Consider the following 13,748-nt stretch of genomic DNA (forward strand, 5'->3'; position numbering starts at 1 on the left):
GGAGTTGCAGTCTGTGCAGACCATATTTTTTTTTGGGGGGGGGGGGGGGGGGGTGGTAATGCTCTTTTTCGAATAATGCACAACATTTTAAGGGTAATAACAGGCTTCTTGTCTTGTCAGACTTGGAAACATTTCTTCAGAATGTAATAACCTCCGTCTAATATTTTTATATTTTTTATATTAACGGTCCCAATTCCTGCTATATACAATTATCAAAGTGAAGGATTAAGAAGGTTTTGGACCAGCAGGCCCAGATCACCATTGCTAACCAACAGGGTCAGATATTCCATTAAACAACTCTATGAAATTGGACCCAGCTTTGTGTACAGATCATAAAATATGCAGGCTATTTTTGGCTATTTGACAGCGTATAATATTTACATACAGGCTGTTTACATGTACGGTACCCTCATCTCTCCTGCATGTATTATGAGATTTTTTTTATCCAAACCATAACTGCATTCCTGGAGTAGCATTCCATGCATGGGTGGAGGCAATAATCAGCTCACAAATATGTATCCCTGTTATTGAAAAAAGCCTTCTGCGTCCTGTGGTGTTGAAGTCATTGCTATCTGCTGGTCAGTGGAGTGTAGGGCTATGGGAACGTTTAGTGTGATTTGATTTGGTTTGGTTTGGGTTATATTTTATTTGATTAAATTAAATTGAATTGAATCAAAATCAATTTGAGTTTGAATTTGTTCGGATAAAATACTAGAATTTGGTGAAAATACACACACAGCACCAGGATGTTACAAAGAAATAAAATCAACCACATTTTTTAGAAAACAAGAAAACTGCACAAAATTATCCAAGGATAGCCCTAAAAAGCCAATTACTTAACTTATTTCAACTTGGGTTCTAACAGAAAAACGGTAAAAAAAAACTAAAATAAAAAGAAATAGAAAAAACAGACAGACCCAGTGAGAAAAAAAAATTAATGATTAAAATCTTTAGTTGAGAACATTGAAGAAGCCATCTTTTGGACCTGGAGTCTTTTTTTCCATAGTAAAATTTGTCGTCAACATTGGATGCGCAGCTCAAAAATCTTAAGCGGTATGCTGCTCAGTTACATTTGCCTCCCAAGTTGCAGGCCTGTAAGCTTTGTTTTTGAAAGGGAAAGGGCACTCTACTGGAGCATTTCAAGGGCACCAAGCCATTGTGATCGGGGGCATGGAGGCAATCGCCTTCGTTGCCTCCTTGAAGTATCAGGACTGAAGTTGAATGTAAAACAAATGCATCATGTAACAAGGCCCATGTATTACATGAAGGCCTACATATTGAACCACTCCAGACAGTGCACAGACTTCCACTAACACCCATTAACACCCGGTTTCCTTAGGTACTTACACCCTTTGTTCCCCTGAACCCATCAAGGACCCCTTCGGTGTATCCAGGAGGAACAGACAGACCTTCCTTGTCCTCTGTAAGTTACCGGTTGAGTTCATTTGGGGTCATCATTTAATGGAGCCAGACATTGCGTAATGCAGTCCCTTAAGGTGAATCCTGGGTGTATTAATGGCCTTGTGGTAATGAGAGAAGCTAGCTTAACCCTCCCCCCCTCCCCCCTCCACTCCAGTGACAAGATAATTGTAGCGATATATACATGGTAACAGAAACAGTTTTGTGCTGCATTTAGGCGCAACCGGGACCCAATGCGTGCAGCTTTGTGAAGTTTCTTCTAAACTTGCATCTAAACTTTAGCTATCTGAACTTTAGTTTTAGACACGTCTTAACTGGACAATAAGGTTAATCAGATCAGATAAATGTTTTGTCATGCTAGTAAAGTTCCCCCCCCCCCCCATCAAGTGGGTGGGGCGGTTTAGCATGTACATGTAGAAGAGTTTAAAGAGTTCATTAATTTTAATGCTCTGACAGAGAACTGTCAAAATGTTCTACAATGTAACTCTAATCTTCTGTGTTGTGGTTTTGCAGAGAGAGTACAAAAAAATGGCAGCCTGCCCAAACTATTCCATGAGAATTTGTTATCGGATGTTTCTTTCTTTGCCGTGATCCGTCTCAAAGGAAAAGTTACAATAGAAAGACCGTAACTTCTCCCACATATCGATGACAGAAATCCGAGTGTTTTGACATCTGAAAGGTTCTGCCCTCCATCAGATGGCATTGATCTTGCTGTCTCCTTTTTAGACTCCTAAGACGGCCCTCCAGAGTCGGAGTAAAAAATGTAACGACCCTAACCTCATGTCAGGGTTTTCCCCAAACCTCATATTATTCCAGACAAGGGTTATCCCCCAAACATGCGGTGGCCCTTTGCCAAAAATGTGGGTCGATCACTACCATCAGAGAAAGAGATTCCTGCAACTTGTTGTGAGTCTCCACAAAGTCTGTAACAATCGCTGTGATTCTTTGGCCCAGATCAGCTGATCATCCACGGTCATAGAGATCCCTGCAACTTGTTAAAAGTCTCCACAAAGTCTTTAACAATCGCTGTGATTCTTTGGCCCAGATCAGCTGATCATCCACGGTCATTGATGTTGATTGTAGCTCATCGTCATTTTTCATTAAAGGTGGTCTGCTGGCCAAATGCCACAAAAGACAGTACTCCAAGTAGACCGGCTAGCTAGTTCATTGTTGAAAAGCATCCCTGATGATTATTGACGAGTGCAAAAGTTGACAGACCAGTAAAATGAAAAGCTAACTAGTCCTGCCGGCCAGTCACTGAACAGGTTTAACAGCAAACACTGCTCATACACATGCCGAGCGTGAGCGTTGCTGTGAAGTATGAAAACAATCTACGCCAGCGCAGTGTCTTTGATTACATAATCACATTAATCAAGATAGTGACCAGAACGAGATCGGGAAATCAGCGCGGCTTCGTAAAAGCTGATCCGTCGGGGGTGAAGGTCAGGTTATCAACTCTCAAAGCGCTTGTGAGCAACCTCAGCTAAAGTGGGGGTCTCGATGATTCCGGCAATGAGTTTAACCCGCAGGGAGTGATGTAACCGCAAACGTCTGTCGGACAAACACGTCTACTCCCGATTGTATCCAACATATTGAAGGGGGGGTTTCCCCATTTTGCACGAGCCAGATAAAACTGGGTCATTAATAACATATGTTGGGCGGCACTGTTAGATCAGAAGCGTAGGCGGGTTATTTTGAGACGTTACGTTGTCGGGAAGTATGTGTTCTTGTCGGTTATTTATACCGACTTAAAAATATCTGGGTTGGGAAAGCCCAGCCAATAGCTACGAATTGTGTCTAGCATGACGGACGAGATATTTTAGGTTTAGGTTTACACTGACAACTCTTCTTTTTGTCATCTCCTTTCCTTACTCATATTATTATTAGTTCATATTTTTTACAACTTTTAAAGATGGTTTTAAAACACTGTTAGTCAAGAGGTCATTGTCCATGACATCTACAGCAGTTTTCTTTTTGGGAATGATTTTTGTCTGGTAATCCTTTTTTGCCAATAGAGGTATTTCTTGTCTGAGCTGATTTGTTGGCATTAACATGCACTGAAACACATTTTAGCACATTATGCAAGCAGTCGATCACATTGGAATGCGTTTCCAGTGGAGACAAAGGGCACCTATATTCTATCAAGAATATTTGGTTTGCACAAACAAGGAAATGAAATGCAACATAAAGTTTACAGTTAGTTTAACTATTTGTTCTTGTTTGGATTGTACATTGGTTTCGTTTCTCCAGCTTTACAGTAAACATCTACCTGTACTTTACAAATGAATGTCAGTGGATGATTTCCTGTGTACATAGCAGAGCCAAATTCTACACAAAATGTTTTTCGATTGCTACTCAAAATTCAGGATTTGCTGCTCAATATGAGCATTCAGTGTGCAAAAGAAGTTATGTCTGAATTTTTTGCTATGCAAAACTGCTGGACGAAATAATCCCCTGAACATCAACATTGCACATTTTCACTGTTTTCCTGCGGACTTGTCATGTTGTGCTTTCATGTGTAGAAAAGGCCAAGGATGCATGATGCAATTCATGTGCACTTTGTGCTCCGCTTGTGTCTTATACTTTTTTCAATTTCAAGAGTAATTTTCTAGTCCAGTTATTTGTATTAGCGCAGCATCCTTTCCCTGCCGGCATTGGAAGGCCAATCAATCCAATGAAATTGTAGAGATGGTGGTGGTGAGGGGGATGGAGATGTGTCAGGGCCCAATTTCATATAGCCTATAAGCACAAAGACTTTCTAAGCACAGAATATTGTTGCTTATATTATAGCAGAAAAGGGTTAACATCTGTAGTTACATTGAGTTGGCCTTGATGTGGCTTGTGCCCAACTGAATATTTGCTTAGCAAAGAAATTTGTCAAGCAGTATTTTCTGCTTAACAGCTTTGTGAAATTGCACCCAGGTCAGCCTTTACTCTCAGCCCAAGAACGTACACGATCAAGTATTTGTATTTGCTAAAGGTCGAGGGTTATTAATCAGCTAGCAGGTGTGTTGATGTATAAAACCCGAGGGTTGTCTGCAGCTGACAACACGTTTGTCTCTTTTTGTGGCGCTTAGGCTTTTGGGAACCACGGTGATAATTTTGTTTTGATTGGTGCTGGAGGAAGAGATTGAATCATGCGGAGCCTCTGTCGATATACCCCCCCCCCTTTTCATCCTTAAAGGCCAAGGGCCATGGGTCAGCAGCAGGGCACCAGTGGGTTGTCCCTGTGTTATGCTGTACATGTAGGAAGATTTAGCTGGTAGCCAGGGTGATGAGAATGGTGCACTGACAGTTTCAGTGACTAGCCAGCAGGACAATTTAGCTTGTGATTTCACTAGTCCTCACTCCTCCGTCTCCTTCACTTTGTCCAGCTTAGTATTGTTTTGAAGCTTTGCATGGTGTTGAGACATAAGAAGAAACTACAAATAAATAGTAAACTTGCGGGTACAACCATGTGTAAATCTCTTAGGGTGAGTGTTGGCTCTGAAGACGAGCAGAGTATACTGTTTGAAACGTCGAGATTCAACCGGCTCTTTCCAGAGCCAACACTCACCCTTAAAGAAGTGCACATGGTTGTACCCGCAAGATTACTATTTATTTATATTAGTTTTTTCTTTTGTCCAGCTTTTTCGCTTTCTGTACTTGATATTAATTGGGACATTTTCAAAAATGAGCTAGCCAACCGAATACTTGAAGAGAATATTGACTGGTCCTCGGGTGTTTTAACTGGCATTTGGCCAGCGGACCAGGCACTGTTACAGAGAACACTGGATTGCTGCTCGTTGTTGTGTCTGGTGTAACTGCTGTCTAGCCATCTCGTTAAGGAGAGAATACCCTCCTGGTCCAGGCCAGGGTTGATGGGGGTGCAAGTGTCTGAGTGTAATCTCCCAGGGGCATGAAGCATACATTGTCAGTTGTGGATTGCTCGTTTATTGGTGGTGTGGGACACCATTTTCAAGAAGGATCATGTATAATCTGGATGGGGAAAAAAAGGAAGGTTTTCCAAGAAGTTGTGTTGTGGATGACTTAGGGAGCGTCTCAAAAGTCGGAACGGTAGGAACTTTCTTTTTGGATCGCAAGAGTATCCCCGCCGCTTTTGTCCGTACCACAGGACCGGTCTTTTGGAACGCTCCGCGTATACTTTGTCATGATGTTGCGATCCTGCGGGCATATGCCCGCAGGAACGTTCTTTTGCGCTAGGAACGTGCCCGACTTTTGAGACGCTCCCTTACTGTAAGAACCGTCCAAAGTTGTTCATTATACAAAGAGTTTGGATGGGTGCGGGTTGCAATCAAGTAGAACTTTAAACGTAAGGAAAATATTGATATTTCCGACGGTATTTATTCAAAGAAGGAAACACAACTATTATTACTTACATTTGTGCTTTCTTTGCGTCATGCACTGTTGACAATACTTGACGCCAATTAAAATAACTGTTGGAAAGCCGATATCATCTAATTATTAAAGATGATCCCCCCCAAAAAAAAATTGGTTCTGGCATTTAATATTTTTAAAATGATTAGGCCTACAATAGCTTGTTGTATTTTTTTTTTTTTTCTTTGGGGGGGGGGGGGAGGAGGTGTTTTAGGACAATTTAGGAGAGTTGCCCACAGCTCTTTCAAATTGTACATTTGCGAATTTGTTACATCGCATTTGCAGGAAGTACGAACCAAGCTTTAAGTACAAATACATGTTGTAGGACTGCTCTCCACCAAGAGTCATCACATGACAGCAGTTTAGCAGGTGTCATGTACTTCGTTTTAGCATGGTTGTGACATTTTACAAATTGCACTTAGTGTGAAAGGACAACTTTGTTTGGACTGCCCAAGGTCCCTAGTGAAATCTTCTCACAAACAATCATTAGTCTCTGCCACTTGAAGGTCGCTTTCTAAACCAACAGTAAGTTGTAGCATAGTGCCAACATGCTACAAACACACAATTATGTTGTTCCCTGCACACACACAAACAAAATTTTTTTGAGAACTTAAATCTGCTCATTAGCTCACATGAGTTGCGACCAAACGAACTGCAATACCAATTAATAAGAATGTTATCACTGAATTACATAATCAAAGCATATTTAAAGTTTACTTAAGACTGTTTGTACAAGCTCACTCTTAACATGTACATGTATGCAGTTCATGCAGATATCAGCGTACATTATAAACCTAGTGCACTCCACGGTTTTCCCTGTGTTTTTTCTTTCAGGATTCTGGACACAAATTATGGAAGTTTGGCCTTAATTTTTGCCGTGCTCGCCATTGTGGAAAGTCTTAAATTGAATGTCAAAAATAAAGTCCAAGTAAGCGTGTAGCTGCTGCGTCGTAGTTATGGTTAGAGTAATCCTACTGCATTAACTCCCAAAACAATCACACATATTGTAGGCCTATATTATTTTCATATATTGTATATATCAAAATAAATTTGCTATACAAACAGATGTGGGACAGCAGGTCTTAAAAGTCCCAGTCAATGCTTTCCTTAATTGTTACTCCAAGTCCATCGAGAAGTGTTGTTGCACTGTTGTGCCATAACAGCTGAATATTATAATAATAATGTGAACAATCTCATTATTTTATGTGGTTTTAAAATTTTGATTTTAAAAATAATCGATGGCAGTGCATGGTTGAATATAATTTAAGTGCAATTCGCAATGTGTGTGTTGACCAGGAAGGAACATAGATTAATTCCCTGGCTTGTCCCAACCGGACACAACACTTTTACCGACAGGAAGTTCCTTATTTTCAACACAGCAGTGTCATTTTCAAACATGCACAACAAAAATGTGTGATACTGATAGTGAATTTATAGTACCCTCATAACAGGATGATTATGTTGTGTGTACATTATGCATGCAGCTGGATTGTATTGATTTAAGGTTTGCATTACCTGTGATTGGGAATGACTATCACATCATTTGAATAAATTTACATAACATTATGTGGATTGTACCATGTAGGTCTTTAGGGGTTCAGGATTATTAAACATTGTTTGTGTTATGTACATATGAAGGTCCTCATGTACATGTGTAGTACACTTGAGGCCCATTCACACGAGCGCTGCAAACGAGGGTCCCGTGCGATTTCATAACATCGATGTTATGAAATCGCAAATCCACGTCGTGTGAATGCTATGTATGTTACGAAATTACCTGGGTCCCGTGTTGTTCATAACACAGATCGAGACCTCCTACAAAAAATCGCATCGATGTTATAATCATGGGGAGCCATCGTCTGAACCGAATGCCTGCGATCGTAACGAGGGACCGCTGCGTTGACACGTGTAGAACTATGGAGGAAGAAATGGGCGAACTATAGCATGCATATACATGTACATGTACATACACGTGATGTATATCTGCTCAACGCTGGACAACGATCGTTTGGCTGGTGGGTTTTGTGGCCGGATGCTAGACCAGTCCAAACCTTGAAGCAAAAACATCGTTCAATCGGGAGCAGAATACGTCTTTTGGCAAAGCTTTTCGATGTTTTAATTCACCATTTGTTATGTTTCATCAATAATTCCATATCTACAAAACATTTTCATTCAACAATGTAGCGTTTTTAACGTCAAAAACTCTATTTGAATCGTGAAATTTTGTGTTTTTCTTCGACTCGAACATGACTCGACGTTGCTGGATCGCTGCATTTCAAGACAAGCTCAAACCTTGAAGCAAAAACATCGTTCATTCGGAAGCAGAATACGTCATTTGGTTAAGCTTTTCGATGTTTTAATTCATTATTTGGTATGTGTCATCAATAACTTCATATCTATAAAGCATTTCCATTCAACAATGTAGCATTTTTAACGTCCAAAAAGCTATTTGAATCGTGTTTTTCTTTTTTACGCTTCGAAAACGTAACCCCCTTCCCGCCGGCCGCCGGGATGAGAGTTACGTTATCGCAAATGTTTGTAAAATATTCTACATTTTATGTGACTTAAATGAAATTGATTTCAATGAAATTGTATTATTTTATTCCTTTTAACTGTAATCGCTTGTAGACTTTAGTCCATGCAGTCAAGCCTACCCAAACGAGGGACGTATGTTTACATGTGTGTGTGTGTGTGTGTCGTGTGAATGCTCGCTAAAAAATCGCACGCGGTAAAGGTGACAGACGGCTGGCGCCCTTAACCAGGGACCCTCGTTTGCAGCGCTCGTGTGAATGGGCCTTTTTATTGTAGCCATGTTCAGGTGAGGCTTAAAGCCATTGGACCCTCTCCGTACAGAAAAAAACATAAAAGTTCACAGATTTACAAATAATTTACAGGGTTTACAGAAGGTAATGGTGAAAGACTTCTCTTGAAATATTAGTCCATGAAATGCTTTACTTTTTGAGAAAACAGTAAAACAATATAGATTGTTATTATTATATAAGTTGTGATACACGAAGTGTGGGACTTGGACAATACTGTTTACCGAAAGTGTATAATGGCTTTAAACAGAGGTAGGCTTAATGCTAAAAAAAAAATAATAATAATAATTTTTACAAAATTCATTCTGAGCATAAATGGTTCATTCATCGGTTTCACCAAACTGTACCTAACTTTGGATTAATCTTAGGACTTAGGATGAGTTAAGTTCCTCAACCCATAGACGTTAGGATGCATTGAACCCATCCTAACTTGAGATAGGATTAATCCTAGTTTATGAAATCAGATGCAGGTCCAAAGGATATTGTACAAATGTTTTTCCGTGAATGAACAATCGGATAAAAAGAAGAGGAAAAAAAACATCAACTCTACTGACAGAATAGTGTTTATGTGCAGGACAGCATTGACTTGTAAACCCCAAATTTGCGATAGTCCGATCAGGTTATTATAAAAAATAATATCACCATCATTTACTGAGCACACACATTTGCACTCCCTTCATCCACAGTGCACATATGCAACACGCATCATCTGCGTGGATGAACACACACACATAATGACAACAATTTTCTCTTCTATTTATTATTATATTTTTTAATACCAAAGGTCAACTTGCTAAGCCGACCTCATTATGCGATTCTTTTCCAGCGGAACACACACACACAGCGGCACAGGGGTATTAATAATAGCGTGTTACAGCTCATCATAATCTCTAGATCGGCAGCTTGTTTCGATGGTGAAGCTATATAGCACATGTTTTAATATGAGTCACGGAAATTGCCAAAGGCACAATGACAACAGAGCGGGAGCACAATGAATATTTATATATATTTTTTATCTCCAAGGTCTGTCATAGTAGTGTAAAATTAAGCTGGAGGTTTAGTTGTGTGTGTGTGGTTTTTTTTTTTATCCTTTGTTTTCGGTTTTCCATGTTTCCAGGTTTGGATTGAATAATGTCATTTAAATTGTTTTAATTTTTTTTTCATTTTTCAATTTTACCCCAATAAATGAAACTAAATATTTTTTACACTTTTCAGACAACAATTTTTTGGTTCAAGCTGGATGAGATTTTGTTCCCTTATTTCAGTTTGTTGTTGTTTTTTATTTATCTGTCTTAACGTTCAGATTTTACTGAAAAAAGTGAAAAAAATATGATTACTGATGAAAACAGATCATCTGGAAGTAACAACAATTGTGATTATATACATGTAAGAAATCAAATATCTAACAAAATAAAAACAGTTTAGAATCCAGATGGACTTTTATTTAACGAATTACATTATTAACATGCATAAAGGATCAAACAATTACAATTGAGTACAATAGCAACGTTTAAGAAACCCGCCTATTTAGTAACCCAAGGAAACTCTTACTGCATTTTTGACCATTTTGCAAAAAGATAAACCTTTACATATTGACAACCATGAGTGGAGGATGAGATTCACCGTCGCCTCTTGCCTCTTGCCTCATACAGTCGTTTCCCCTCAAGGCCCTTCTTAAAAAAAAGATAGCAGGTGATTGCTTTGAGAAAAGACGAGCACACAAAACCGATTACTCTCCCCCCCCCCCCCCCCCCCGAACCCAAACCCTTTGCCATTTCCAATCTCATCATGTTCCATCAATATACCTCCTGCCTTTCCACTCTTCTTTTTTTCCTCTCCCTCTTCACTTTTTTTTTTATTTCTTCCCTGGCTCCCCACCTTTTCTTATACCGTCCCCTTCTCCACGCCTGCCCACATTTTAATATCAGTTCGTACTTCTCCGGCGATTTAGCGACACATTATCGATGATATTAATTGGAATTCATGGAGGGCTTAATGCGAAACCCGAGCGTGATCCTGGACTTAAAGGGAAAGAGGAGGGGAGAGTGTGTCGTTTTGAGTGGTTGCACCACCGAAAGGACTTTGAGATGGATAGATTTCTGTTGGGTTTTTAGAGAATTTATCCGTTGCCCTTTTTTTTTTTTTTTTTTTTTGATTGGTTTATCTTGTTATATATTTAGAATTCGGCTGGCCTTAAAGAAAGAGAATGCAGGATTTGTAAATGTCAAAAACAAAACGATTAGATTTAGTTGGTTAGCTCAGTTTTTTAATTTCCAGCAAAATTGGACACCCTTTGACAAAATCCTAGTCCTAAAATTTTAATTGACTTTTTTAAGAATGTCATCCTGGCATATGAAAACAATTGTAAGATCTGGATCCAGTTTTAGACTTTTTTTGTTAGCAGTAACCCTATATTTTACACAAACATTTTGTTAGTGCACAGAGACCTTCAACTAAGATATTTTATGTCTGACCAGCATCTTAAGTCATCGTGGTTGTTTTTAGCCAGTCCCTGAAGATGCATGTCTGCCATTCCAGGAATTTTCTTTAAATTCAATAAAAGATTAGGGACTGCATCTCATGATGTAACTCTGGAAATGTACTTAAAATGTACAACAAATTGCCGCAGCACAACTAAACTATTTTGTCAGATCCATGGGCAAGCAATGCTTTAAATTTACTTTATAAACTCTGGTACTTGGAGTGCTGTTGAAATTTCAACTAAATATCTGCTTTGCTTTTTTTTCTTCCCATGCAGAATGGCCCTTCGGAGAACCACAACTCGCCAACCACCACCCTTCCAATGCACAACAGTACCGCCCCGGACTTCATCAAACAGGACCCCTCCGGCCAACCCGCTCCCAACATGAACTGGCCCCCCGCCCCTCCCCTAGTGAACGGGTTCAGCGGGACCGAAGGCTACCCCAAAATGAACCACTTCCCTCAGACGGAGCTGTCAAAACCCAACGTAGGGGACAGGTTAGGGGAAGGCCGGAGGGAGCCAAAGGAGGCGGGGAGCGACGGACCCCAGGTAAAGAAAGAACCCGGGGAGCCGATGGGTATCCCTGTTCCCGCCCACCCACTTCATCACCACCACCCTCATGCAAAGTACGCCTATGCTGCAGCTGCAAAGCCAGACAATGCAATGACCAACCCGCCATCAGCAAAGGGTCCCAGTTACCCAGTGGCACCCATTACTGCATCCAGTAAGCCCACTGGAAGCCCATCGCCACCCATGCACGGACATTACTTTGACAAGAAGCTCCAGATGCAGAATGCGGCCGCCAAGGAAGCACAACCACCAATGCTGAACAGCGGTCACCCCCGTCCGACCAGCCTACAGTCCTACCCATCTTCCTTCACCTTTCCAACCCTTGGTTCTTCCAAGCAAGCCGAGTCAGCAGCTGCCATCAACCACACTCAGGACAGGAGTACGCCTGACCACAAAGGTAACAGCATCACAACCCCTGTGTTATCGCAATCCCCCTCCATGGAGAGAAAAGCACTGTCTCCTGCAGATGCTGCTGAATCCCTTCTTTCCCTAAGCTCCTCAATATCAGCAAGGCACTTTCCCTTCCCACCCACGCACTTCTCAGGGAATCACGAACCGCGACTGCACGAACAGCGCCCTCATGAAAAGCGCTCACTACCAACCTTCCTACCCAGTAGCGGCCCGTCCTCGGAATCGCCATCCCCATCGGTCTCAGCGGTTCAGACGCATACCAAGTCTGAGCCGTCGGAGAAGAAGCACAAGTCTCACAAGTCGGACAAGTCGAAATCAGAATCCAAGCTTCCCAAGTTGGAGCAGAGTAGACTCGGGGTGACGTTACCTCCGATTTCCATGTGCACCGGTGCCTTCCCAGGCATGCCAGTACCAGGTGTCATGCCATCAACCTCACAGAGCGGTATATCAGCTTCGGCCGGGATGAAATCCACCGGTAGGTCCCTATTCCCTCTTCCCAGCCAAACGCTGTTGGCGTCGTCGACGAAGCCCGCGCCCAGAGAGGAGAAGACGGAGATCAAACCCACGGACAAGGACTTGACGCCGCGGAAGTTGACGCCGGCTGAGTTGCACCGTAAGATGCTGGAGGATGACCAGAAAGAGGAGATGCCTGATTGTGGATGCTTAGGTGAGTTCAACTTACACTTTCTGAATATTCTAATGTTGCACATGATGTCATATCAGTAGGGCGCCCTCACCTAGAGGTAAAAAAAAGCAGCCGTTCACTGGCCAAACCTGTGCGCCCCACGTACACATCTGTGCATTTTATTGTTTTGTTGAATGTTTTACCTTAAACGTCAGAGGACCAGTCAAATTTAATGCATCAAATTCTAGTAAAAACTAGAGGAAAAATCTTTGAAGAATTTTTTATTAGTTCTACATATTTTCTAGATATGCCCGTTTTGAAACAAGAAGCTTACAACCGTGACACTAAACTCGGATTGTGTTTTATTTTGCTACACAGAGAATGATCGCGATGAAGCACCGTACTACACACATCTTGGATCAGGACGGTCCGTTCAAGCCATCAGAGAACTTGTCGAGAAGAGGTAGGTGGTTGTCTCATCTCGCTCTTTCTCTGTGATGGGAACTCTTTTTTCTTTTTCTTTCTACTACAGCAGTTATAGAGAAGTCTCCCGGACTCCAAAGCCTACTCTGCACTAGTATACAAATATTTACTGCTTCAAGTTATTTACTGCTATGGTTAAAACTACGACTCCCGAGGTGATCCCGGAGCGTTCTATTTGGAATGGTCCGGGGATCACCGAGGGAGCACGAGTAAAAGCAGTCAATATTGGTTTTATAACACCCCAACAGACTATTTGGTTTCAGATACACAGATGCACAACTGATTGGGTTCTGGTTGGGTAAAAAGACGTCTGGGTACTGCACGCCGTGTGTTTGTCGTCAGACTATCACACGGCAAACGATGCACTATCACACGGCCGGCGTTTATAGTAAAACTAAGACATCATGTGGCGCGCTGTAAACCAATGAAAAGGCAGAATGTTTGTAAGGGGTATTTTAATAGAGTATAAAGCAAGACAAGTTCTCAAAAGAACATAATCTACCCAGCAAGTAGAAATATATGTGGTATTACCGCAAGCCAAATATACATTGATGCATCACCA

The 13,748-nt window shown here is 41.3% G+C and overlaps 1 protein-coding gene across 2 annotated transcripts in view; it reads left to right on the forward strand.

The window, feature by feature from the left end:
* LOC139952891 (uncharacterized) overlaps nt 1-13,748 on the forward strand; it is an 88,916-nt gene that overhangs the window by 66,038 nt on the left and 9,130 nt on the right. For both annotated transcript variants that reach the window (XM_071952177.1, XM_071952178.1), the window contains 2 exons: nt 11,374-12,745; nt 13,082-13,166. In XM_071952177.1, coding sequence (XP_071808278.1) covers nt 11,374-12,745; nt 13,082-13,166 — 1,457 coding nt within the window. The remainder of the gene's footprint in view (nt 1-11,373; nt 12,746-13,081; nt 13,167-13,748) is intronic.

The sequence above is a fragment of the Asterias amurensis genome, chromosome 21, assembly GCF_032118995.1.
Source record: "Asterias amurensis chromosome 21, ASM3211899v1".
In the NCBI taxonomy this organism is placed as follows: domain Eukaryota; kingdom Metazoa; phylum Echinodermata; class Asteroidea; order Forcipulatida; family Asteriidae; genus Asterias; species Asterias amurensis.